Below are 27504 nucleotides of genomic sequence, written 5' to 3'. Positions count from 1 at the left end.
TTAAGAGAGCAGCTATTTCTAGCGCTTGGGTTCCCAGGGCAAACTTGGGTGCACCCAAGTAGGGGCAGTGCAGAGGCACCTGATGGTTGCGGTCTCAGAGCCTCCATGGAGTTTGCCACTGACGCCCATGGGGTCAAGATTTCAGCTCTGTGTTTGCAATTGCATCTGGGTTTCGCTGGTTCCAGGTGGATGTGTTTATTGCAGCACCATGTGAGGATCTGCCATGGGAGCCCCCTTCTCCAGCCAGCTCTGGAGGTGGGGGACAGGAGAGAGGAGAGGCTGGAGCAGGGCTCGTGAGGCATCCAGGCTCTCTCTAACACAAACAGCCTTGGCTCTTGCAAATCCTTTCTTTGAACTTTGATTTTCCGTTCATTTGTTCTCCTGCCTGAGGCGTTTTGCAATTGTGGGATTGTGAGCAGCCCTGAGTTTCTCTGAGTGGAAGAGATGAGAAGAACGCGATCATTTCCTAGCTGTTTGTGCTACAGCATGGTGCCAAGGTCACTTTGGGTGTCTGCCTTACCCTTTTGGACAGTTTTCCTGGCTCAGGTGAACTTCAGGCGGCAGGAAGAGAAGGAGCAGACCTGTCCCTGTGGCAGTGGAGCAGGGTGTGGTTTGAAGGACATTCCTTTTCTTCGGTGTCTTCTGAACTCAAATTGTTGCTTTTTAGTGGAATCTCAGGATTCCTGCAACGTGCAAGTGGTGGCAGCAGGACAGTACCTGGGCTGCCAGGTGGGGCCAAGCCCTGGGATGGCTGAGGAGCCGCTTCTATGTGCAGAAGGTGGCTCCAGCACCACGAGATCTGCTGCAGTGAGAGGAGCTGAGAGCTTTGGGGCTGGGGCGGTGAAGGACTGCGAGTGACAGCTGCAGGAGCACTTGTCCTGGGTTTGCTGGCATCCGTGTCCACGGATAGTGGAGGCAGCCCGTCCGAGCGTGGGGATCTCTGCGGCGGCGAATGGTGTCAGGTAAGACAGTGGGGACCAGTGTGATGGTGACCGAGGGAGCTGCTTCCTTTCACATTTGTCCTCTTTGCGGTTTTGGAGGCAAAGCAGCACCTGTGGTTTGGGAGTCCGGGGCAACACTTCAGTACTGCCTGCCCCTCCGTGGCGGGGGTGGCCCCAGGGATGCTATCTGGTGTGTCACAGCCTGGCAGGAGCCCCCGAGCTCTTCCACGTGCAGAGACGTGCACGTGTCTGCACGGCAGCTCAGGGTGTTACCTGTTCCTTAGCAGGAATACTAAAACGCTGCGCTTGCTTGGTCTGCAAATACCCGTCTGCACAACGTACCCGAAGGGGCAGCTTCAGCCTTTCCGCGCTCAGAAGCGAGTCGCGGCCAGCGGCGCTGGGGTCCCTCCAGCGCAGACGCGGCACCGCTCTGCTGGCAGGTCATCGCTTTCCCCCAGGAAAGGAACCGAACGCTCAAAGCCCTTCGGATGTCGGTGTGGTCAGTACGACAGGATATGGGGCAACTTGGGGCAGAAACCATAAAGCTCTCTATTTATTTATTTTTTTGGTGGGGAAGCAAAGGGGGTATTTCTGGACAGGTTTCGTTACTGCCCAAGCGCTACTGGCTGTGCCCCATTCTTCTGTTTAAGTTATTTGAATTCTTCAGAGACCAGCCTTGTTAAGTCATTTAAAAATACAGTCCTAAACCAGTCTGAATTTGGGGATTTTCCTGGCGGCGGTGCGCTGTGAGCGTGTTTGCTGTGGCAATTCCCACCAGGGTCAAAGGTGCTGGCTGTGTCAGGTTAGAGGGGGGAGAAAAAAAAAAGAAAACAAAAAAACAAACCCAAAACAAAGCTGAAAAAGTTTAACCAGCAGCTTCCGGATGGCGATTTTTCCCACCTTCCCGGCGCCGCTGGGTGTTTGTAAAACACGCATTTTTGTATTTTTTTTTTTTTAAATAAATCAATTGCACCGAGGCTCTGCGCCCCTTCCCCGGCGGAGGCCTGGGGGGGGGGGGCGTCCCACGACCCGCATGGGGGCGATGCCCGCGGTGGACCCGGTGTGTGTGTGGGGGGGTTGGCCGCCCCCTCCATCCTACCCCCCCCCCCCCGCGCTCCCTCCATCCGTCCCCGCGGAGCGCGGGCGGGGCGAGGCGGCGGCGGGGCCGCCCCCGGCGGTGGGAGGCGGACGGACGGGCTCCTCCGCTCCCCTCCGCGCCCCTCCGCGCCCCTCTGCGCCGCCGGTCTCCCCCAAGATGGCCGCCGACGTGGGATCGATGTTTCGATACCGGACGCGGTTTGATGTCCGCCGGCTCCAGGTTGGTGGCGGCGGCGGCCGCGGGGCTGGCGGCGGGCGGGGGTGGGGGTGGGGGGGGATCCGGGTGGCCGCCCCCATCCCTCCCTCTTCCCCCCCCCCCCCCCCCCCGGCTGCCTCCCGCCCTCCCTCCGCCCGCCCTTCCCCATCGATAGGTATCAGAAATTGATCCCCGCCGCCGCCGCTCTTTGTTCGGCGCCGCCCGGGAGCATGGAGCAGCGCTAGCGGCAATGGAGCCGCGCCGCCCCGGCCCCCGCCCCGCCGCCCCCGAGGTGACAGCGGGGCCGGGGGGGCGGCCGCCGCTCCGCCCCGGCGGGAGGGGAGGGAGGGAGGGAGGGAGAGGAGGGAAGTTGCGCGGGATGAAGTTGCGGGGAGCGCGGTCCCCCCGCGCCGCTCCGCCAAGTTTCTTGCCGTCCCCGCCCCGCGGAGCGGAGCCGCAGGTGCCGGCGGGCTGCAAAGTGTCCCCGGTGTGCGTGTCGTTCCCCCACCCCGCCGCCTCCCCCGCGGTAACGGGGCCGGCTCCCTAACTGCATCCCCCGCTCGTGGCCGGAGCCGGGCGCCGGGAGGGCAGAGACTCTTCCGTGAGCCGGTGGATGCGCGGTAGCCCCGGGGATGGCGGAGCGGGGCTGCCCGGAGCCCCGCCGCGTTCCCATTGTTATTCAGGGCCGGGGGTTGGCGGCGCCGGTGCCGGGGCTCGGTCAGCCCTGAATGACAAGGAAAGGCGACCGGCATCGGCCGGCTGGTGGTCCAGCGAGCCGGCTGGGGCGAGGGCTGGGTGCCGGCGTTCGGGACGTGTGATGGATGCGGCGGGAGAGAGATCCTTTGTGGCTCTGGGCAGGTCACGGCTGCCGTATCCCGCCGTAGTGCCCTCGGTCTGTGAAATTAACGGTAAGTCCTTTGTTAACGCGGACGAGGGAAGGTTTGGCAGGGGATGCTGACAGTTTGTGACCTTAAATACGCACCTATGTAGCGGGGAGGCGGATAATTAACACAATAGCTCTCCCAACATAATGGGATGAAACCCAACCTGGATCTACTACAAAAGCCGAAACGCTCATTTACATGGATATTAAATGGGTTTATCCCTGTAGGATATTACGGAGTTTAAAATGCAGCATGCTTCATAGGGGAGTAAACAAATTGAAATGCGATTTATGGGGCTTCGGTACTGTATCAACAGTTCCAGCATTTAATACATTTCGGCTTTTAAGCAGATTACGTGCTACATCTGTGATACGCGACCCTAAAAGTAATGCAGGTACCGTGGCCGGTCGGCTTGCCATGACTGCTCATTTATGGCATTGTGGTCGGAAAGGGATTACGGGTCTAAGCGCTTCGGATACAAAAGCATTCCTCGCTACATCACGCTAATGACTTTTCCTGGGTGCGCGCAGACCTTTATTTAAAGACAAATATTGGCAGCTACTTTTCTGTGGGTTTGTCGGTGGAGAGACGGGGAGGGGGGGGCACTTTGCCGGAGGGAGAGGTGGGCTGGGAGCTGGGAGGTGGGCAGCTCTGCTTCCCCACCGTTCCGCTTGGCCGGGTGGTTGTGGCTGGGTGCGGAGCTGGAGAGGGAGCAGTGGGGATTGACTTCTGTCCAGGCAGCAGTTCCGCCGCCTCGCCGGGATCACGGTGGGAAAGGTGACCTTGTGCCAGCTTGGCCTAATGCCCTCTATTTAAAAAAAAAAAAAAAAAGAGAGGAGGAAAAAGAAAAAAACCAAAAAAAAAAAAAAAAGGGAAACAATCCATTTATTCTTCTTCCTTGAGCCTTTTCCTTTTTTTTTTTTTTTTCTTCCCCCCCCCCCTTCCTTTTTAATGCATGTGTCTGAGCAGCTCTGCTGGCCTGGGGCTGGCCGGGAATGGCAGAGTTTGAGCAACCCTGATGAATGGTGGGCATATGTAAAACATGTAGATAATGTGCTACTCGGCAGCACTTTGATGGAAACGGCGTTGAGCCTTTTTACAGCAAATAGTCTCGGAAATGAGAAGAGATAAAATTCTATCAAAGATAATACCAGACATATTTCACTGGGTTATGAGATTGTTTTATTGTGTACATTACTAATGCAGTATTTTTTTTACAGCTTTCTTGTGTATAATAGTCATAGTGGGATTCGTGCCGTTATGGGTTTTTTGTGTTTTAATTTGCTCTCGGTTTATTATGTTCCGGTTAGCATTGTATGGATTACATGCCCCGCGTGCCGGATGCCGCTTTAATCTAACCCGTTCTGTGTTAAAATGGCAAAAAAATGGGAAGAGTTGTGAGCTACTGATTTGGGATAATAAATACAACCGCAAGTGAGGGGAGAGAGACCGATTATAGCCATCTTTTATAAATGTCTTCACATCTCATTATGCAGATGAGCTCTGGCTACACGGCTCCAGTGTTTGGTTCCACAAATAAAATGCACTTTGTTTTATTTCCCGTAATGCAAATGCTCTCCGCGTGCCGGGAGCGGAGTTGGGCAGAAACTTCGGTGGTGGCGGCGGCGGCGGCTCTGCCGGATGGCGATGTGCCGGCAGCCTTGGAGGGCGGTGTGGCTGATGGAATGGGGTTTTTTTTTTGTTTTTTCTTTTTTTTTTTTTTCTTTTGCTGTTCAAGGTTTAGGGGAGGGGAAAAAAAAATAAAATAATGTGGATGTGATTAAAATATTATAACCTTATGATATTCTGAAGTGCATAAATTTTACATATCAGCTACAGAGGGAGTTTAGACATCCATTAAATGATATGACAGCTTGACTTATCTAAATGTGCTATCATTTAACAATGTGTCAAAATTCTTCTTTATATAGACGACAGCAGTAAATAAGCTATCAGTCCTCTTGGCTGAAGCTTAATTCCTGGAGCCTGGACTAGTAAACTTAACTGCACTCTTGCAGAGCAGCCCATGGGCAGGATAACCTCGGGGGGGGGAGGCCGAGGTGTTTCTGGGGCTGTGAGCCGGGGGGGGGACTTCACTTCTGCAAATTCCCTGGGTCTCCTGTGGTTTTTTGGGCTCTCATGGAGAGACTGGTGGGATCTTCCAGTTTCTTCCCGCATCTCCATCACCCAACGCTCTCCGTTCCCGCTCCTGCTCCACGGAGGGTGGGGTGGTGCCTGTGGTCACCGTGTCCGTGGGGAAGAGTGGGGGGAGCCCAAGGGGGCTCTGGGTGCCCCCAACTCAGCGGGATTTCATCCCTCCAAGCGGAAATCTCAGGCTTTGTGCGAGTGCAGCCCATGCTCGGGGCTGGCTGAGGAGCGTTGTGGGGCTGTGAGTGCATTTCGTGCTTTCCAATGGCTCCAGCTGCTCCTTGTGCGTCAGGGCGTGGGCTACAGAATTGTCCTGTTTGAACAATTAATAGGAATTTAGGGGCAGTGGCACTAACGAAGCCTGGTTCTCTGCAGCTGCCTGCCTCGGGACTGGGTTGTCTGGTGGTTGTGTGTTCCCCTTGAGATGCTACCAGTGACCAAGGTGTTCATGATGGCACTCTTCATGCGGATTCTCTGCCGTCTCCTATTGCGGCTGTGCTCTGTAGCCCATCTCTTGGCAGGGGCACTAGCGACGTTTCTTTCCTTCGCCCGGGAGCCCTGTTTCCTTAGAGATCCAGGGCTATGGCAGCTAGAAATACTTGTCCCTTCCATGTGGCACCAAGGAGGTTCAGCTGAACTGACCACCAAAGCGTAGCTGATGCTCCAGCATGGCCCGTTAAAACCTCAGTTGCCGGGGGACATACGTGTCTCTGGATGTCACTATCATTGACCACTTTGTGGTGTCCCCTTCCTCTACCCCTCTGCCACAGCTCCCTCTTTGGGACAGGCTGAGGTGCAGCGTCCATCCTGCATCCCACCGTTTCTCCCCCCCCCCCCCCCCCAAATCCTTCATTAGAAGCAAATACTTGATATTTCTAATATTTCCAGTTTCTTTGTGAAGGGGAGAACGAGATGGCCCATGTTCCTGGTTCCACCTGCTGTTGAGTCTCAGCTTTGTGCATTGGCAGAAAGTCGGACTGTGAAGTTCCTGAAGTGAAATGTGGTTTTTTTGGTGGTGTTTTTTTTTTTTTTTTTTTTTTTCCTGTGGCTGAATAATTGAGATGCTGCCAGACAAGAGGAGAGCTGCAGAAAATGAGAGTTTATCTTTAGCTCCACAGCTCTCACTTTAGAAACTGGTGACCCCAATTCCAGCCTGAAGAGTGACTTCTTCCCTAATTAATAAATCCATTAATTAATTGTGTGCGTGCTGCAGCCCATTAGAGATGTACGCGCTGGCCTCCTGATCCAGTTTAGTGGATTGTCTCTGTGGCCTTGGAAGGGGAGGAGGGGGGAGGGATTGTGACCAAGAGGCAAATAGGGGACAGGGATGGAAATATAATTTGATTTTTATGGGACCAGAGGGAAGGGTAGCAGCCCTGCCACCTCCTGGTGGGTTTATCCAGCTTGGAGATGGACCTGGGGACAGGGACAGAGCGCTTGGGGGTTGTGGTGCCCACCGAAATGGGGGAGAGTGTGGAGGGGGGTGTTCATGGGGTTTGACTCGGACCAACCTGGGCGGCGGAGGAGCCTCCTGCGTCGATGCCCCGCGTGGCTCGATGGCAAGAGCGGAACCATTTCGTTGGGGTCCCCGGGCTGCGCCGACATCTCCCGCTGCCTGGCGGGCGGTGAGTTTGGCGGGGCTCAGCAGGGCTTTTGTGCTGCAGGTGGAGCTGAATGTTAAAAACGTTTGGTGATCCGTATTATTATTTATGACCAGATTAAGCAAACAGTGCACTCCCAGCCTGCGAGTCCTTTAGGAGGTACTTGCTTAACTAGATAACCTCAGCGGAGCATGCAGAACGCGCTATTCATCTCCCTCCATATGTTGGCACCGGAGCTGCTCCCTTCAGTTAATTTTTCTTGCTGTCTGCAGAGACTTCAAATAAAATTGCAGGCATAATTGTTGTGTGCGCTGGTCCCATAGCTACTGTTTTCTCTGCTGAATGGGAAGTTAACTGTTGGCAAAAGAAGCACCATCTTTAAATGCAGAAGGCTTTGCTTGCCTGTGGATTTGAGGGATGGAGCGGCCCGTCTCCTCCCCCGTTTTCCCTTCCTATTTTTGCTGGTTGGAGAAAAATGGTGTGTTTGGGTTCCCGGTGGTGGCTGCCTGTCCCGTGGGACGGCGGCAATGCTGTTCCCTTCCTCCCTTGGGCGCCGGCGCAATCATGGTGCTGTACGTCCCCGGCTGTGGGAATTCCCACGTCTTAAATTTCAGGGAATTATCCCGGGAGCTGCCGACACGACATGGCAAATTGAAAACGCGGGGCCATTGTTTGCAGGGAGGGAGGGCAATGGCGAGCTGCAGCATCCTGCTCCCACAACAGCCTGCCTTGAAACCAAATTAATTTAGGGTTCAAAAGTGAGGGTCTGTGCTCCCCCCTTGCCAGACCTTGAGATAGAAACCACACCGCGGCTCGCCCGCTGTGTTAATGGTGTAGCAGATCCCCTCTCGGATTGGAAAAGGCACATCAGAGGCATCCATTCCCCCCAAAAAAAGCCTGGGTGAAGTTTCTCAGAACATTTTGTACCATCCTGCTCCTATTACCGAAAGATGTAATTCCCCAACTTGGGAGATAATAAGCAGGTATTGACTTCTGCTGGGGTCATTATCAAGATTTATTCAGTCAATATGGCTTCTTGGGTCAATAAATCTTGAGGTTGATAAAGGAGGAATATATACTTGCAGACTTTATTAAAAAGTTTTCCCCTTTTGTAACACTTTCCCATGCGTGTTGCATTAGGATCTGTGACGGAGTTTTTTTTTTTTTTTTTTTTTTTGGTGGTGCATGCTTTCCTGCAGCTTTTGGTGTGTCTTGCCAAGACAGCAAAACCTGGGAAGCAGGATTTGTCCCTGTGGTGGGTCTGGCTTGCTGGAGCTCACTGTCTTGCTAAAATCTCCTTCTTCTGGCTCGGCTTTGGTGATGGGGGCGGGGGGGCTTGGGGAGAGCGGGGTCTGTGGGTGCCTCACCCCATCATCTCAGGGCTTGGTGGGTGGGGAGGATGGGGCTGGGCATGAGGCTTTTCTACAGGAGGGTTAAAACTGAGGATTCCTGGCCCCAGCCCACTGTAAAAATAATGGGGTTGTGTCCCCTTCCCCATCGCAGGCTGAGAAATCTCTGTTATTCGGGATGGAGTGAAACAGCTACGGTGCTCTGCGCTGGGCTGGGCTCTGTCCCACCACCCACTTGCTGCCTTGAGCCATGGCTTTGTGCCTCAGTCTCCCCGCTCGCGAGGCACAAGGGCTGGAGTATTCCTCCAAACCAGCATCTTGGGGCAAATCGCCCCGAAAAGGGACCTGGCAGCATCCTGGCGGTTGTGCCCGTGCCCTGGGTGTGCGGCTGTGCGCTTGTCCATCGCCTCTGTCAGCGAAGGGCCCTCGGAAGGGTTGCGTGTGCCACTTCGGTTGCCCATGCAGAGGATTTCGGGGGGCAGGCATCTCTGCAAAGAGGTCCAGGCTCTATCAGTGCAATGAAGATCCAGCTCTTGAAGCCAGCAAGCTGCCAGCCACAGGGGGTCATCAGCAAAAATCTAACCAAAAGGCTTCGATAGCCTGGAAAGCTGAAGTGCTCGTTATTTACTGCAGTGCTTGTTAATGAGCAGGGGCGCAGCAGCATCCGTCCCTTCCCGGCCAGCGCCGGCACATCCCGGTTCGGCTTTGGGGTGATGGGGAGCCCCGGATGAGGCAGGCAATAACTGCTCACCCCCAGCTCGCAGGCAGGAACCCCGTCGGAAGGGCAGTGTGCGATGATGATGATGGGCTCCTTCAACTTCATCCATATAATTAACACGATTTATTTTGGCCATGTCTGCCAAAGAGCTGCTTTGCAGCATTCCCGCCGTTGGTGGTTTTTCTCTTAAGTTGAGCTTCCCGATTTCACGCAGCTGAACACGCTGAAACCTCCTTCCAAAATGGTTTCAGTGCTCTCTCTTTTTTTCTTTCTTTTTCTTTTTTTTTTTTTTTTTCTTTAGTACGGCCTTGCTGTGTAATTATTTTTTTGACTACTTTGGTGTAGCACTTAATGATTTCCCCAAAGCTGCAACAGGACCCCAGAGTATTGATTTAGCTGCAGTTTAAGCGACTCGCCACTAACGCGTGGCCGTTTTAATATTAATTGCTTGGCGTGTGCGTGCTAGCGAGTTCTTCTGCAAGACGGATTTCTAAAAAAGTAAATAACCAATTTGAACCCCATGTAAATATTCCTCTGGTGGGAGCTGTGCCGTGCGTCAGCCGCTCCGAGCGCGCTGCCGTTGCCTTTGGTAACGCTCCTGCAGTTTTACACCGAAGTCAGGACCTCGGGCATCCTTTGTTTTCTTCCGTCGGGATAACATAATAAAGTATTACCTGGCCCTGGCAGCGGGTCTTGTAATGTGCGGTGTAAGCACAGCCGCTCGTCGGCGCCGGAGCTGGCGTGTTATTGCTTAGCCTGGCTGCAGAGGACATTTATTCTTTATTAATCACGCCGACAGGGAGAGCTGCCTTCGTCTGCGGCTCTCGGAGAGGTTTGCAAACATTGCTTCATCCCCGGGAGCTGGGTAATTATTACCCCTCTCGTCCCCCGGTTTGTCGGCAGAGGGGGGAGCGGTGAGCTCTCCCCTTGGGGGAGCAATGTTGCTAAATGCCCCCCGTGATGCCCACATGGGATGCGGCAGCGTGCGGTGGCTGGGAGGGGGTGATGGGGAGGACGGTGCCCTCCAGGAGGAAGGCTCCTGGCGACCGCTGCCTTTACCCCCCCAGGATAGTGGCTTGCCAGGCTCCCTGGTGGGGCAGAACATCACTCTGCGTCCCATGAGGTCCCCTCAGTGGCACCTTGTGGCCCTGAATTCAGCGCCCGAGGTGCTGGTGGAGCCTCCTCCATGAGGTCTCTCCCCTGGTGAGCGTTTGCTGATGCCGCATTCGCTGTGGGGGAGCGGGATGCCCTGGCCGTGCTGCTCCAGTTCCCTTTCCCTGGCACCGGTGATGGGCTGTGATCCGCTGGTCCCGACCCCCTCCTGGCTCCCCAAATCCCAGCCCTGGCAGAGGCGAGGGTTGTCTGGGGCTGGTGAGTGCCCGGGGCCGGTGGGACCCAGCCCAGGGCATGGCTCCGGCATCCAGGACGGCAGTGGCCATCCAGGGCCAGCAGCTTCGCCCGCTCCATTCTCCGCTCGGCGCACGCCGCAGAGGTAGCGGCGTCTCCTGCCACTGCACTTTTCTTTCAAATAAAAGCAGCTAATTAACATTATTCTTTAATTATTGCCTTTATCAACAAGGGGTCTGGTTTATACCAGCAGGATAGTCGCTTTCCCTTCCACTACCCAAGCGAATGCTTCAATTCCTGTTGCTTTTGAAATGAATTTGATGTCATCTGCCCATTGTCACTTAATGGGGACACTTGGGTAATGATTGCGCGCTCCAGCCCTGTTAGCAGCACTGCGAGCGTGTAATTTAGCCCCTTAGGCAACGGTACTTTTGAAATCTCTGGATAGTTTTGAACTCTCTGTTCTTAATTAAATATGCAATTTTTCACGGTAACCAGGTTAATTCTTTTGTGTTGTGTTGTAATACTGTTAGGAATTTTCATAGTTCTTATTAAACATTATTCAGGCATTGTGAATTCCATAATTAAAAAAAATGAAAAGAACAAAGCTTGATTCACTTCTTTCTTTTCCCTGGTTAATTTATCAAATGAATTTTGCAAATTTTTCTTTTTCTCCCCAGACGGCGTGCCAAGTGTTTTAAAGGGGAAGGATTTAATTGCTCTGTAGGGATTGGTTGGTTATGAAGGATTTGGCTGTTTGATTAGTAAACCCTATTGGGAATGGTTTAATGCTCCATGATCTTAAAAATTGTCTGATTGTTAGGCTCTCCAAGGATGTTTTCTCTTTTCCTTATGTACGGCAACCGCTTCACACAAGTGTGATTATTAGATAGCGAGGAGGGAGCAGAGGGGTAGATGGCCGGTGCCGGGTGAGCCTGCCTGCCCCAGCACCGCCGATGGAGCCACCGCGGTCCCCGGAGCTGGATGATGATGATGGTGAGACAAACCAGCGGCTGTTTACGTGCATCCCTGCCGATTGCGGAAACGGACCGCTGGCTGTGCCGGGATGGGGCTGCTGCTGGGTTGGATCCTGGGCTCAGTTTCTCTTCCAACACTCGTTTCCCATTATCTATCTTGTAATATAATGAAGTGATATAGAAGATGTGATTTACCAAGAGGCAAACCCCTCTGCCTTCTCTGAGCCTGAATCACCCTGGTACCCCACCGGGCAGCATCCCCGTAAGGATGCTGAGGTGCAGGGGGAGGCCTGGCCGGGGGTACCGTGCAGCCCTGGGGCCGGGTGCGCAGCTCCGTGTGCGAGGAGGGATGCGGGGCTGCAGCTGCCAGGGGTTTAATCCAGGTACCCTGGCACAGGGGGGCTCGGAGAGCCCCAATCTGGGAGTTACGTGGGCGATTAACCTGCTCAGACTCCGGAGCCTGGGGATGTCCAGCCTGAAGCCTTTAACTGGGGAGGCTTTAAAGGGAAAAACAACATGAAAATGCACTGTTTCTGTTTTTTTCTCTGGCGGGGATGGTCCCCCGTACCCAGTTCCCGATGCTTTTTTATTTCTCCCATCCCTGCGTAAGAGGGGGCTGTGCCCTGCCCTCGCACCCCCAGCCCCAACGCCTTCGACTGAGATTTGGATGCAAAATCGATGGAGGTGACGTCTGTGCACTGACGTCGGGACCACGGGGACGGGCTGTGACTCCAGCTCTCCCAAACTCCTGCTGGGGAGGAGCCTGGCATTCGCTTCCAGGGCGGCTGGGGAGCATCCCTGTGGGTGCTGCCGCTGCCAGCGGCTCTCTGGGTTATTTTTAAAGTGTGTTTGGTCTTAATATAGGAAAAAAAAAGGTAGTCAATATCTAGTGTTTCTAGCCATGCCATGTCAGCTGGGGTCCCCTGGCTTTCTCTGAGGTTGTGGGGTGAAGGATGGCGATGGGGTTGTTATTATACAATGGAAAAGCTCTGGGGTGGTGCTGGCACCCAGCGGTTTTTTTTGGGGGGGGGGCAGGAGGGGTTTTGCCTCCCGCCTGACACGTGGAGCATCCCCAGGGATGCCGCTCGCTGGGAGATGGCAGCCCAGCCGGGATCGATTGCGGCCGGTCTGAGGGCGCTCCCCAGGGCTTATTCGGGTTTTAAGGGGAGGTCAGAGAGTCATTAAACTTATAAATATATTACGATTTAAGAGAAGAGCCGTCGTTACCTTTGAGCTTGGTTTCTGTGGCGCCAATCTTTCGCTGTTCTGGTTCAAGCCTTTACGCCGGGTGGATCAACAGGGCTGGTGCTGCCTGCGGCCGGGGCGGCACCTGGCAGATTGGGGCAGAAAATCAGTTCATCAGTGCGGGGCAGGGGTTCTTTGCTTCGAAAAGCATCAAAACCTGCACTTAAAACTGCTACTTCTTCCCTCTCCTGCCCCCAAAACTTGCAGAAAGACGTTGATTTGAGGTTTGGGGACCCAAGTGAAGCTGCTGCGGCGGAGATCCCGGCGCGCTCCGGCTGCTGGCAGCGGTGCAGGGTGGGAGGCTGGGGCTTCTCGGTGTCCTGGGTGCTTCTGGGTGAACAGGGATTTTTTGGGGAGGTGCAGGTCAGTGGCGTGCAGGCGCTTGGACTCGGCGCTGGGGACCCGGCAGAGCCTGGTGCGTGCCAGCTGGGTGTCCCTGGGCACGGTGTGACCACAGAGAAACGTCACCAACCCATAAAGCACGATCCAAGAGACAACCCGCAGGGTAACGTCCAGCGGTGGCACCATCCCAGTGCGGTGTCTCCATCATTGTGTTGAGCAGTGCGGGCAAGGAATGCAAGCGGGGCTTAAAAATAATGGTTAAAACTTAAAAAAATCCCAATTTCTGCCCCATTTTCCCTGTTCTGCCATGGTTCTTTGCAGCAGATGTGGCAATGTCAGGCTACGGCTAAAGCAGGGATGTGGAACCGCTTGTTTTTCATCTCTCACCTCTATAAATTTTGCTTAACGGCGGGGACCGGCCGTGCCCACACCTCTGCCTGGGCTCCATTGCAGCGCCGGTGTGGGGCTGCTCCCGGCGGCGCCGTGCTGAATCCAGAAAGTCATTTTAAAAACAAAAAAAAAAAAAAAAAAAAAAAAAAGAAAAAGGACTAGACATTTGCAAGGCGAAGCCGGTAATGTATTCCCAGGCATGACACAGAGTGGCAGCGTGTCGTGAACCGCGTCCCCGGGGACCCCCGGGTCTGTGATATTGGCTTTAACCCCCACCGGCTCCGGTCGGGGCGTAAATTCATCAGGCTTACGGGTATTGCTCTCGGACTACTGAATAATTTACAGTTGCAGAGCCCAGCCAGGTTCAGGTCATCGGGGTTCATGGGTTAATAACAGGTTTGGTTTTTGTTGTCAGCAGCTGCCTTGATAACATATGAAAGAATCCTATTCTGTTGATTAGATTTTGAAATGGATCAATTTTTAATCAGCAGAACATCTGACTCACTCAATAAAGAGTAGTGTGGTGGAGACAGGACGAGGGTCTCGTTATTTACAGGATTGTTTGTTTTTACTAATACGCAAATCCTCGCCGGGGCCTGGAGCCTGCCCCCCCAGCCTTCCCTCGTCCCGGCTCCCCCAAAATAAATGGTCGGGATTATCTGCAGCCTCGCGCCAGGTGTTTGATTCATCTACTGATTCGGTAGGAAATCCATGATGCTGTTTAAGAGATCCGAGGGCACGCTGGAGCTTTGATTTAGCTATCTGTTGTTATCGATGGAAAAACATTTACTTACCCATCACCAAATCTTATGTATAAAAGCACTTTTGGTGGTGGTGGGGGGAAGACGACAGGGACTCACCCCTTCCTGAGCATCCCTGCGGGGTGTCCCCTCCCCGAGGGCCACCAAGAGGCACCTTCAAGATGAGTTTGTGGGTGCTGGGGGAGCAGGGGACAAACCTCAGCAGGATGCGGGAAGGTCCCGGCCACGTTTCTGGGGGGGAGCAAAGTTTCAGGGGGGATTAACTTTGATTTCATCGTTAATAGCAGAAGAGCTGCGTTCCTATTAAAAGTTAAGTACTGTGTAGGGACCTGGGCCGATACTCCCCCCCCGGCCCCCCCCCCCCAGTTTTATCTTTTTGTTTACTTGGGGCACAAAAAGCATCCCAAACTTCACATATTGCATTGCACCTTGATAACCGCACGCGTTTCTTTTTGTAAAGATATGCATAAAATATGGGTTTTTTTCCTGAAGTAGAATCCGCTGGGTCAAAATTTGGACTTGAAGCAAGCGTTAAAAACCACCATAACTGGACTCCCTGTAAATTAAACTCTGTTTTTTTTAATAAGAGGAAAGGTAAATCTCGTAAAGACAACATTTTGCAAAGAGCGTCGCCGGAGTCCAGCTGACCGCGGCGCTGGCTGGGGGCGGCCTGTTGCTGGCACACATCGATATAGATAAGAACTCGGTTACGACGGGAATTTGCCTGGGTTTTTGCCCTGGGTGCTTTGGGATTTTACTTTTAAAATTTGGGCCTTCTGGCAGTCTCCTTAGCCTAAATAAATATTTTCCCTTTTGCCGCGGATCAATTAAGATCCTGGCTGGGGGGGGGGCTTGCTCCTGGCAGGGTTTTTTTTTTTTCCTCCATTTTTCTTTTTTTTCTTGAAAGAGTTGCCTCTTATTTAAAAATACGTGTCTATATGGATTTATATATATAGTTGTTGCTTATTATGAATTTATATAGATATAAATATATAGGGGTTTTGGTTGATTTGATGAGGTAGTGGTTCAAGCACCAGGAAAGGCGCGCTGAAGCCTTGGGCTTCCCTGACCTTCACCGAGCACCAGCCACGCTCCGAGGTCTCCTCCGGGGCTTCGCAGCGCCCGCTGTTATTGCAGCACCACGAGCCCAGGGGCTCATTTCTGTAACCTGGAAATAACTCCGCAGGTAATAGGTGTTTGCCAATGGCCGCAGCGACGGCTCAGGGGCTCTCGCGCCCGTCAGCGGGCACGGGCGATGTGTATCAGTTTCCGCTAAAAACATTAGCGACACCAGAAGGTTAAATATGCATATTATATCATCCCTGGCGGTTTTATTTGCAGGAGAGCAATGGGTGTCACGGGTTCACGACTTCAAAATTAAGTTTGTTTTAGTGATGGGAAACGCGCTCCTCTGTTGAGCACCCGCTGCTTATTTTCCGAGACGAGGTGAAAGAAAAACATTTTTGCAAAGAGTAGAGGGGCAGCTGACCTGGTTTTTCTTTAATAACGGGTGCTGAGGAAGCATCGATGGCGGTGATCGGTCTTCAGCGCCCGGCGTTGGGCAATGGCGAGCTGCCCAGATTTTGTGCCTGAGAAAGGCAGCGGCTCCTCTGGTAACTTATTAACTCTCAAAATTGCCCCTGTGTTTAGCAACTGAGTAAACGAATCGCTGATGGGTCCCTGGGTTTTAGTGTCGTTATTCCGGACAGGATTGACCCCAAAGCTGCGCCGGGACCAGTTCTGCTGGGCCTGCGGTGGGAGCGGGTGAGGAAAATAGGAGGAAATTGCACTCGCAAGGGCTGAAAATGGTGCTTTGCTGCTTCGTTTGCGATTTAAGGGCATGGGAGGGGGTTGCTCCTTCGCAGTTGGGTGTTCGTTTTTGGGTCTATGAATTTGTACTCACAACCCTGCCAGGGCTGGCGGGTACAGCCTCTTGTGCCGCTCGAAGGCTGCGCTGATTTGATCCGGAGTTACCGAGACCAGCGCATAGTCCCGTCCTCTTTCCTCCCTCATTTTAAAGCCGTTTATCTAGGTAGGAAGCTCCTACAATTTTGGGCACCGCAGGGTATTTGGCTTTGTTAAGGGTTAGCCACAGGGGACATGCAGATTGCCTTTTGGCAAAAGTCCCCCCCTCTTTACCCATCCCTTGCTCTGTTGTTGAAGAACCCCCCCTTCCTACCTGAGCCTGGAAGGGTTTCTATGTTTCGGTCTTTTTTTTTTTTTTTAGGCTAATAATTAAACAAGAACCGAGCCCAGCATCAATTTAAATAAAGAGCAGATGGAGCATCCTGTGTCTTAGCGTGGTCCTGGCTCCGACAGTGCCAGCGAGTCCCGGGGTTCGGGGTTTGGACGTGCCCCCCCCCCCCAAGGACGACGTTATTGGGCTGGCAGCGGGCAGCAGCCCCGCGGGACGCCGGCTCTGCCACTCAAAATGCCAAGGGCATCCTTAGGTAGAGGTGAGCCGAGATGCTTTTCCTGCCTTCCCTTCCCATCCCGCGGCTGAATCCTGGCGAGCTGCTTCGAAGAGCACTTTTTGGGCCCCAACGGGTCGTAACTCCTTCCCGCCGTCTGAGTCGGCAAAATCCGGCACGCCGGGGCTGGTCTGGGTGTCGGGCGGCTCTCCCTCCATCCCGCCCCTGCGAGGAGCTGCGGCTTTTACGGTTATAACCGGCGCGGGGGTTTTTTTGGTGACGAATACTTTATAATGGATAAATCCCAGTCTGCTACTTTAAAAAGCTATAAAAGAGAATAGTGCAAGCGCTGGCTGCTGAGCTCACCCGAAGCGGGTTGCTGCCTCCTTACCATCGCCCATGCAGAGCCGCACCGATGCAGTCGGAGCTGCAGAGGGTCTGGATCAATCACCACCAAAATCCTTGTTTTTCCCCATTTTGTCTCTATTTAGCAACTGCGTTGCCTGCCTCCCACGCTGATTTCTCATTGAAATGCCCTATTTTTATTTTTTCCTTAAGCAGCTACAATTGATAATTTAGCTCTGGATAAAGCAACCTTAGAGGTTTTTATTTCTCAGAGGCCAAACATTGATGTTGTGTGAAATGGGAGCTTTGAGGAGGCTTTGTATGGAACTTAGCTTCCTGAAAAATTTATTTACTGCGACTGTGATCTGCAGGAGCGAATTGATGTTTATCTATAGTAGTTCTTGCCAGAAAAAAAAAAAAAAAAATGCATAACTGCACTTTCTTGGGAAGCCTTGAAAGGCCTTTTAAATAAGTGTCTAATAGTAGGCTCTCAATAGCAAACAGCCAGCTTGATAGACAGTATACAGTATATTATTAACTATAAGCAGGCTTAATCTTTTTCTCATGTTTTAGAGAATGCTTTATAACCTTGTGGCCAAAGAATTCGTGATCGCCAGGTATTTGAAGCTAAGCAAAATTATACCGGCTGTTACTGCCGGGCGATCGATACTGCCGGGAAGCGCGCGGGGCCGTGAGCTCCCGCTTGCAGCCGGCGAGCTCCTGCTCGCAGCCCGTGTCCTGGCGGCCGCCGCTCCCAGGCGGCCCTGCCTGCGGAGCTGGGATTTAGGCGACCCTGGAGAAGGATGCTTGGGGGCGGGGGGTTATTTATTTATTCTCTTTTGCAACTGCCGCGCGGGAGGCGGGGGTCCCGGCGGCGTGCTGGAGTCGTGCGCGGGTTCCAGCTCGGCGATGGAGCCGCGTCGGAGGGTGGGATTTGGCGCCGGTGGGATGGAGCCAGCTCGCCTGCCTCTCTCCTCTGTTGGACCTGGCAAAAAAATAACAGCAAAAGTTTTCTGGCCGGCAGCGTTCGCCCCAAGACTGAAGTCCCTGGCGAGCCTCCGATCGCTGTCTTCGCTTGCAGTCGAAGGCCTTTGCGTTCGCCAGGGCGATCTCAGCCGCGCGCGTTAGTGCCCTCATTTGCAGTTGTGTTTTTCTGCTTTTCCTGCCCGCGCTGTATCGGATCCTGGGAGCCCTGGCCAGGAGTCAGGGAATCGATAGATGGTTAAGGTGATAAGTGGCTTTGCTAAAAACCAATTTTGCAAGAGGAGTTTGCAAAGAGGTTAGCGGAGAGGATCTGCATCCCTGCCCCAAATGGCTCGCTCCGGCCAGGAGCTCGCCTCCGACCTGAATTAACCCGGGAAGCATCCTCGGTGCAGGTCACGGATGCTCTTCTGCATCTGTAAATCCACGTGGATCCCACGGGAGGGTGAGCCCGAGGAATAAGTCTCCTTCCTCCAGAGAGAGCGTTTAGGGAAAATTAGAGGGGTGAACGTGCCTGAAGGCAATGTAAAATTAAACAAGCGTAATTTGCTCAGCTGATAACTTCTAGCCAGTCTCGGAGCCGGTGGCTCTGCCGGCATTACGGTGGTGGTGTTTACATAGGGATGAGGTGTTCCCGCACGGCTCCTCCAGTGCGGCCAGGTCTGAGCAGGCTTTTCTCTAATCTCCACCACGGCTGGCTGCTGCTTCCAACTCTATTTTCCCTTGAAGGGACTCGTTGTGCCCACTGTCGAGAAGATCCCGCAGCCCACTTGGGGTGCGCTCACTGGTTTTGGCATAGCTCGGTGGTGCCGGCGGGACGATGCTGTGCAGGGACACCGTCCTGCCTCCTGGCACAAATCGCTGAGTGCCCCCCGGTCTTCTGTCACCACGTAGCCCCCGACCATGTGTTGCTGCAAGAGATGGACTTGGGAGGAACGGGCAGAAATAGGGAGTAGCACATCTCGGGGGTGTTTCACCAAAGCATTTTCAACCACCACCAGCAACTACATGGCCTTTTCAGAGGAGGTGATGCTGATGGCACCTAAGATCTTCCTTTCTGACTACATTTTACAACTAATTTCTGTCCGTTCCAAGAGCAAAAGTGCTCTGCGCATGTGATGAGTCCCTTAAGGCACAATCCAATTTGCTGCCATCCCTTCTGCTACATCCGAGGGGTCCCAGCTCCCTCCTGGGGCTTTGCTGACCTGGTCCTGGTTTCACAGGTGGCTCCACTCTCTGTGGAAGTCCCTGAGCCCTGCCTGCTCCTCAGGGCTGAACAGTTGGGGTGGTTTTGGTGGCACCCCATGGAAAAAGCCGGCTTGGGCTGCAGATCATCGGGCTTGTGATTTATTTGAGGGCGTTGTAACGTTTCTACGGTTCATCCCATCCCTGGTGCATCCTTATCTCCGCCACGCCGGGGCTGCGAGGTGATGAAGGTGTGGGCTGTCCCACCTATGCATTTTATTTTCCGTGGGCAGAGAGATGGGGTTTTTTTAGGCTTTCTGGCATTTCTCAGGCTTGACTCATCTTTTCCCACCTGCCAAGGCCAGGGGTGTCCCCCAAACTCTTGCTTCAAAGCTGGGGCACTGAAGCTGATGGTGGGATGAGCTGGTGGCAGCATCATCCTCCCCTTGGGCAGTGGTTCTTTATTTTCCCTTTTTTCCCGTTTATCAAGTGAGATTTCCCCTTGGCCGGTGACCCCAGAAGGAGCGTCGTGGGATGCTCCTGCGTTGCTGTTGGGCTCTGCTTTCGTGCCGTTATTTATTACTACGTCGCTTCATTAACGCATCCGCCGTTCGAATGCTGTGGCTGAAACCACCTTATTTCATTTTTTTAATCATAGTGGGGAGGCTGTTTCTGGATGCTGATTGATGGAAACATCTTATCTCCTCTAGTCAAAGTGTCTCCGCTTTGCGTGGTAATGAAATAGTTTGACACTTTGACATGAGTGTCAAACACTTTTCCGAGGAAGCAAACGGCGGAGACTTTGATCTAGGTGCAAACTGGTTTCCTTACAACAAACAGACCCCCCCCTTTCATCCGGAAAAGAAGATAAGGGGTTTCAATCGGTGCTAGCTAGCAGCTGCTCTTAACGATTTTAAAAATAAAAATAAGAAGAAAAAAAAATAATAACAGAATAGTTAAGCTGTTATGTCATATTATAAACTCGCCCCAGTGCTGTGGAGTGAAATAAGGTAGGCGTAATACCGACAGTAGGAACGACAAACATGAGAGAATCCTCCTAAAATAAAACAACAGAAATATTCTCTTTTGGGAGATGTTCAGATTTGTTTTTCCCAGTATTTCAAGCGAGAACATCTTCAGAAATGCCTTTTTCTGGAGAAAATGCATCTTGTTTTTCATAAAAGTGGCATTTTCTGTGGAAAAAACCCCCACCACTTCTACTATTAGCTTTCTTTTTAATCTTCCCCCCCCAGATTTTCTCCCGGCCAAGCCTGGAGATATTTTAAGTCCTGGTGGGAGGGTTGAAGGGAGAAATCCTGAGCATACCCTCAAGCTGACAAAATTCTGCTCGATCACGAGCTTTTCTTTTTTTTCAATAGACCATTTTGAGTAGAAATGGGTAAAATTCCTCCCTGCTGTGATGAAGTCGGCGTTAGGCTGTCCTGTGCCTGCGTTTGGCCCGAGTATGTCTAATTAAACGCAGCGGCACCTTTTTTCTATTTCGAGTGTCGAGATTGTGCCCAAATGCCCTGTGAGCAGCTGAAGAGAATTTACGTGACGTGTGGAAACCGTTAGGTTACAGCAAATCCTGAGGTTTACGAGAGGGTTTTCTCTCCGCTCTACGGACACAAGTGGCATCGGCCCGGATGCTGCGTTGTCTTCTCGCTTTGGGAGTTTTAACCGTTTTCGTAGAAATCTCTTCCCTCTGAACATCTTGGGCTAGATGGTCATTGTAGCTCCCTTCCAACTGCACTAGCCCGTGTCCTAGCCCGTGTCCTAGCCCACATCCTATCACGATACTCGGTGCTGGTGGCCCCAGCACTGATTTTGTCCTCTGCCCTTGGGCATTGTCCCCCGAGATGACTCTGCCCAAAGCCATTGGGTGAAGAAGCACGGAGGTGGTCCCACATGGGCAGAAGCGCTTAATTTAGTGCCTCCTTAATTAGCACAGCAATTCCTGCTCCTTGCCCTCATCCATGACCTCTCCATGCCAGGGCTGGAGCGCAGTGAAATCCTCCCCGGGAGATGCTGTATTCGGAAATGACAGGGGATTTGGGGCTTAATTTTAGCCAGAACATGTGGCTCGTTTTCAGATGCTTCTCAAGTCAAGTCGCGCTGGCTTTGTTATATTTGGCAAAAGGAAAAAAAAAAAACCCCAAAAAACCAGAGAGGCGACACGGTTTAGATGGTATCTCTCCACAGATGGAGTTACGGAATTTAATACAAGGAAGCTTTTGCGCGTTGCCCGGTCTGCGTCGGAGCGCGCAGAGCCTGTGTTTGAGATTAAAACTCACATTTCATTTTTATACACTGTGCTTAATCCAATAATGATTCCGTGTTACAAACGGCAATAATATCTTTCAGCATAGTTAATCAGAAGAGACTTAATGCTGTCACTATTTATTAACCTTTGTTGAAAAGCAAGAAGTTTTCTTACTAATCTGCGATTGTTGCTCTTGTCAGGCTCTATCAAGTGCAAACCAGATTTGGCATTCGTTACAGGGGGAGGATGCTGCCGCGTTCCCTGCCGTCTGCTGCATCCGACCCCGTGCAGGGACGTGGTCCCATACGGTGCCGGGGGGCGGCCAGGCTGGTCCCCCATCTCCCATCCCCATACCTGCAGCTGCCAGGTTACAGCATCATCTGCTCCTCCAGCCGCACGGACCCTGGTGCTGGGGTAGAGGCAGCTTTACCCCTCTCAGGGTTATTTTTTGGCTGCCTGACCCACGTTCCTGCATCCAGCCCCCCCGGGCGCTGTTTTCGTCTCTGGCATGGGGAGACGCTCTCCTGGCTGGGTGCCACTGGGGCAGCACCATCGCTCTCTGATAGTTTGAAGAAGGTCAAGTGACTTCCAGCGCCTTCTCCAAAAGCTTGGGGATCCCCCCACCTGCATCCGTGCCTGGGGGAAGGGGGTGCCCCTGGGCGGGCCGGGGGGTGAAGAGGGTTTTGCGAGGATGCGGTGGCAGGGGCTGAGCCGAGGCACGTGGAGGTGGCTTGTCCCTCGCATCCAGAAAGGCATCCCTTGCACCCGAGCATCACCCCGGTCCCCGGCAGGGGCAGGCAGGAGGCTGCAGCCAGCGCTGCCCTTGAAATCACAGCCCTGCGCTGGCGTTCCCAGGACAGGGGCTCGCGTGGCTTTGCGACGCCGATAGTCGAAATGTGGGTTTTGGGGAGGGGAGCGGCGGAGGGTGCATGTTTTTTGAAGCTCCGTGGTGATAAAAGGTCGGTACATGGAGGAATTTAAGCCTTCGATATTCTCCCGTTTGTCTCCTGTTGCAGGGAGGCCGGTGCTGGAATTGGCTTGTAGGAGCACCTGGAATTAATGAGCCAGCTTGGTGCCGTGCAGAAATCGATGCTTCCTGCATTAATTGCGCTGTGTTCGAGCTTCAGCTTTTTATTCTGAGTTATGTAGTTACAGGGAGAGATGTCTCTCTTCGGCGCAGCCTTTCCGTCCCATGGGAAAGGGTCCTTCTCCCGGCGCCCGTCCTGCCTGGGTGTGGGTGGCGCGTCCCGTGTCTCTGCCGGCCGTGGGATGGGGATGCCCAGCGCTGGCTGAAGCGGGAACACCAAAAACCACAAAGGAAATAAACCCCGAGTCTTTGCTACCTTCCTCTATAATTGGCCAAAGGAAGAGACCCCCGTTGACGGTCGGGCTGGGTGGGAAAGCCCCTGGCACCCACCTCTGCTGGGTCCAGCCCTGGTTTGCGGTGGGAGGTGGACGGGCAGGAGCGGGGTGGTCTCCACAGAAGGCTGGCGTCTCCTCGCAAGTGGGTTTGCAGCAGCTTTTGCATTTATTTCCAAATTATTTTGCCCTTAATTGCAATTTATTTTTATTTTTTTTGCAATGATTTGTGATTTCTGTAACCGAGCATCCATGCGGATGGGGAGCAAAGTCCGCCGGACCCTCGGGGCTCCAGGAGCTGTTTTGGAAGAGCGGGCGTTGCTGTTATTTCTTATTTTTAGGGTAGACCAGCATTGAGCGCGCTTCCGATCTCAGCTTGGGCACTTGAACAGGTGCAGCCGTGAAGAATCCCGCTTTGCTAATATCGTTAAAGCCTAAACATGGTATTTATATTTTTAGCAAATTGTTCTTTATGGTATTGATTTACATGTAATGTAGTCCTTGCATGAATAACTACTATAAATCTGGAAGCATTTATTATCCGAAATAGCTGTGAACTCAGTCAAATCCTTTATTTGTTAGACACAGTTATGGAGCTTAAATTGCGAGGTAGAGGGTAAAACGTAAACTGTGTTTTCTGTGACCAGCTCAGAGTTTCTGCCGGCCAGCCCATTGATCTGTCGGAAGAGGTAAGGGTTAAGATAGTTTGGTGAAATGAAAAAGTAGGGAATAAATTACAATGAATGGGATCTTTGATCTGGCCTGTCGATATTGGGGATGGTGCCTGCCTCTGCCTTCCCTGCCCAGCCGGAGAAATTAACTTTTGAACTCGATGGCTCCAAGCTTTTTCTCCCGACTTTGATCCTTCGTGCTGATGGGCAGCGGGGCCGGGCGCTTATTTGTTATCCTAGTGATACTGAGCCCGGGAAAGCCGGGCTTTGTGGACCCAGGGCTTACAAAAATAGTGTAAATCTTGTTTGGTATTTGTGAAACAGTGACCGTAAAAAAAAACCAAACCAAACCAACCACCGCCAGCCCCAGCTCCCGAGTCCTCACTGGTGCCGTGTGCCAGACGCGGAGGGCTGGAGGGCTTCTTGTTCTAAATTTATCCATTTAAAAGAAGATTATGAACTATCCACTTGGGACTTTTAAAAAGGCTTTCACAATAACTCTTGAAAGCCTGATGCCTTTAATCCTGAACTTTAATTTAAAATAAAGAAATCTTTTCAACTCGCCTCTTTCCCCTCCTCCATCCCACTATTCCAGGCTGAGGTTCTCTCCAACTTGCTTACGGAGCAAAGATGTGCTAAGCTCTTTTAATTTCTTATGAAGATATTTATTTTTTAATAGAAAGAAAATCAAGTCAGCCCTCGAGAGTATACACAGCAGTTTACCGCGATAGCAGGAATTAATCAGTCTATAAAGTTCAAAATGTACAAAGAGGGAAGAAAAAAAAAAAACCCCGACTGATCAAACAGGAGGCTCTTCTCTGAGATGCGAAGATAAAAGCCTTTTCCTCTGCGAGCTTCTCCACTATTGGCAGCCAGTGGGGTCAAGATTTATTTTTTTTTTGTTATGGAAAGCTCGAGATAATTAATGTTGTTGAAAGAGGACCGTTGGGTTGGCGTCTAGCAGGCTAGCCCCCGAGTCTGGCATCTTGTGAAGCAGCAGCGAGTCGGAGGAGGCGGGAGGGGGGGGATGGAAATGTTCCCCACCGAGGGAACTGCCAATTTAACGGAGCAATAAATAATATCGAGAGATAAAAAGAGCATTTAGAGAAGGGACGCGGTGCTGCTGTTGCTGGTGTTGAGCCTCTGTTCCCCGGCTCAGCGTCGTGTATGGGTGTTTATGAGGACCGCAGCCGTTTGGGATCTTGGAATGGGCTTCCTAGAGAGGCGGTTGTTGCCCCAAGCCTGGGGGTGGTTAAGAGGCGTTCGGACAATGCCTTTAATATTTTGCTTTAACTTTTGGTCAGCCCAGAAGAGGCCAGGCAGTTGGACTAGATGATCATTGTAGGTCCCCTTCCAACTGAAAATATCCTATCCTATCCTATCCTATCCTATCCTATCCTATCCTATCCTATCCTATCCTATCCTATCCTATCCTATCCTACTCTACTCTACTCTACTCTACTCTACTCTACTCTACTCTACTCTACTCTACCTGCTCAGCATTATTCCTCTGTATGCTTTTGCAGGGCCAAATACCTTCAAACTCCTCCTGGATACCGGGAATTGTCGGCCGAGGCCGTGTAGACCCGCTTGCTGCATGCTTGATGTCTCTCGTCTCCTAAAGCTCGTTTGGACGTGTCCTATTACGGTGCTCGTGTTAAATCTGCCTGCACTAATAATCAATAGACGTATGGTCACCCAGGCTGTTTATGTATCTCTTCTATCAAAGCCCTGACAACACGAGATCAAGATGCGAGCAGGCAGGCTCATACATCGAACGCTATTTAAAAAGCGGGATGAATTAATTACCGCCATTAATGACTGGGGAGAGACTTTAGGAAGCTTCAGCTGATGGTTTGGAGCCTCGAGCATGAGGCGGACTGAGGAGGTGGTATCTTACGGTGCTTTGCGGCTGGTGTTTCAGTCTGGGATGCTGTGGTCCGTGGTCTGCATCCTTTCAGGTGGTGGTTGGGAGACCGACTGAAATTTGTAGGGTGTGATGAGTCCCTGCAGATCTGGGAGGGAATTAACTTGGGGAAAAGATACATCTAAATGCCCTCGTTCCTAGCGTTCCGCTAGGAACGAGGGCATTTAGATGTATCTTTTCCCCAATCCCTTGGGTCCTGCATCAGCGAACCTCCCTCCAACACCCCTGGCCGAGCATCCTCCTGGGATGATGCACGACCGATGGGCTGGGACGGTCCCCAAACATCCCACCAGCGCCCCGGGGCATCGTTCCAGCAGAGAGCGGTCGCGGTTGGATTTGCCCCATCCCGCTGCTTGCTCAAAATTGCGTGAATGGTGATTATTTTTTAATTGCTTTGGGCGGGGTATTTCTGTCCTTTCCCAGCCCCCCTTCGAAGGAGCCGAGACAGCACAGCTGATTGTCCCATCCTCCGCCGCCTTTTCTATTCCAGTTATTTATTATGCAGCATAACCAGAATTGCTCTCAGACAGGACTTGTCAGCTATAAAAGACACTGGCAAATTTTATTAGTTGACAGAAGGGTTGTGTTGTGTGTTGTTTTTTTTTTTTTCCTCCTCCTGAAAATATTAAAAAGTCATTTTAGTTTAGAAACCTAATTTTAATTTGGTTAGGTTTTAATTTAATTTAGTTTTTAAATTCATTTTCCGGCAGAACTCAATTTTTCAAGTGCAATTTGATGCCGTCAGTGGCTATAATGTTTAATGTCCTACCTATAAATTGCGAGGATGGCTTTGAGATGATTTACGGGATTCAGGGGGATAAAGCCGTCTCCTGACCCTGCACGTGGGAGAGGCTGGAGAGAAAATGGTTTTATTGTGGCAGCCGCAGTGGACGGTGCTGTTACGTACAGAAAGATGGAAAAAACCCTTAATTTTCATCCAGCGCTGGCTGGGGATGGAGAGGGAAAGGGATGGGGACTGTGCTGGATGGGGATGCTCCAGGCATATTCCTGGGTATTTGTGCTCTGCCTGTCTCTGTGCTGGGACGAGAGAGGACCCCGACGGAGGCAAAGGGGGTTTGGGATGGTGGCACTACCCCACAAACCCACCCGCTTTTCAGAAAGCGAGCAGAGCCCTTTGTGGGCAGCAGGATGCAGACAAGAGCCGACCGCTCGGGGGGTTGAAATCAGGGCAGACCCTTGGAAAATACAGCGTGATTGCGAAAAATACCGTCCTGCTTTCATCCATCCGAGCGTCGCGTCTAATTACTGGATTAGAGAAGTCTTCAGACCATGTATCGAACATTATAAATGGGGATAAGATTATTGTGGTAATGGCTTAATAAAACAGGGGAGGTAGCTGAGGCTGTCTGCGTACAGCTTTGGGTCGGGGCCAGATCAATTTGGCAGAGGAGGAGAAACCCCTCGGCGCTTTGGAGAGTGTGGCCGTGGGGAGGGTTTGGTTTTTCCTCTTGGTTTTGGTTTCTGAGTAGCAGCAGTTGGCTCCTTCCGCTGTCTGGGGGATGCGCCGGACCCTGGGAATTCTTGCCTTGTGGAATACGTCTAATTTTTTGGAAAGAAGCAGCCAAGCTGTGCGTTCACGGGTAGGAAGGGAGCATCTGGGGGCAGCTCCCCGTGTGGGGTTTGGGGAGCCCGGCGGCGGCTGTGCCTGCCCATGCGTCACCGGGGAGGGCGGGTGGTTTTGGCCATGGGTCGGTGCAGCCATATCTCTTCTCGTAACCAACTTTGGTGCAGTTGTGGTTTTGCCCTGGTAGGACCTGAGACATGTGGTTGCCTCCAAACTCGGTGCTCAGGGGGCAGACGTGATCTGGGCTCGCGCTGCCGGTGCTTTTCATGGCTTCAAACCCACCAGGGGCTGCGGAAACTCATGGAAGTTGCAGTCTCTTCCCAGAGGCAGCCAGTGGGAAGCAGAGGAGGGGTCTGTGTTGGCTGTTCAGACCCCAAATCGTCAGCTCATGCCAAGTGTATGTTTCTCTAAACATGAGAGTCCTTCCTCTGAAGACATGTGTTCCCAGGTCGCTGTGCTGGGCAAAGGTCTCCATCCCAGAGGATACAGATGGAAGGAAAAAAAGCTCATCTACATGGAGAGGTGCAGCCTTGGACCAGAGAGGTGCTGGGACCGCCATCCTTGAGTGTCTTCAGAGCTGACTGAGACGTGGCCCCAAGCAGCGAGGTAGGCAGAAGCCCTCTAGCCGTCCCCCCTGACTGGCGCTTGTGCGGAGCAGGGTGCAGTGCCGGCTCCCCAGCTGTCAGAGCACCACCGGCCCATCACGCGTCCAGCCATGGTGAGCTCCATGGTGTTCATCCCCACCAGCCAGCGCCATGTGCCATCGGGCAGGGAGCCCTG

General features: G+C 52.5%; 1 protein-coding gene across 12 annotated transcripts in view; it reads left to right on the top strand.

Moving 5' to 3' along the window:
* Window positions 1–2116: 2116 nt before the first annotated feature.
* Window positions 2117–27504, top strand: part of CUX2 (cut like homeobox 2) — a 69444-nt gene continuing 44056 nt past the window's right edge. For 2 of the 12 annotated variants that reach the window (XM_063351068.1, XM_063351063.1), the window contains exons 1-3: window positions 15790–15805; window positions 16225–16453; window positions 27173–27330. Coding sequence is in view for 2 of the 12 variants with exons in the window: in XM_063351065.1 (XP_063207135.1) it covers window positions 2197–2259 (63 nt within the window). In the remaining 10 variants the exon portion in view is untranslated. Of the gene's footprint in view, window positions 2260–2607; window positions 3144–15677; window positions 15762–15789; window positions 15806–16224; window positions 16454–27172; window positions 27331–27504 lie in introns of those variants that run through there. The other 10 variants (XM_063351067.1, XM_063351062.1, XM_063351065.1 and 7 more) reach the window with 7 other exon arrangements.

The sequence above is a fragment of the Chroicocephalus ridibundus genome, chromosome 13 (assembly GCF_963924245.1).
Source record: "Chroicocephalus ridibundus chromosome 13, bChrRid1.1, whole genome shotgun sequence".
NCBI lineage: Eukaryota > Metazoa > Chordata > Aves > Charadriiformes > Laridae > Chroicocephalus > Chroicocephalus ridibundus.
The sequence above is the reverse complement of the archived record's forward strand: the minus strand, read 5'-3'. Positions and strand labels throughout refer to the sequence as shown.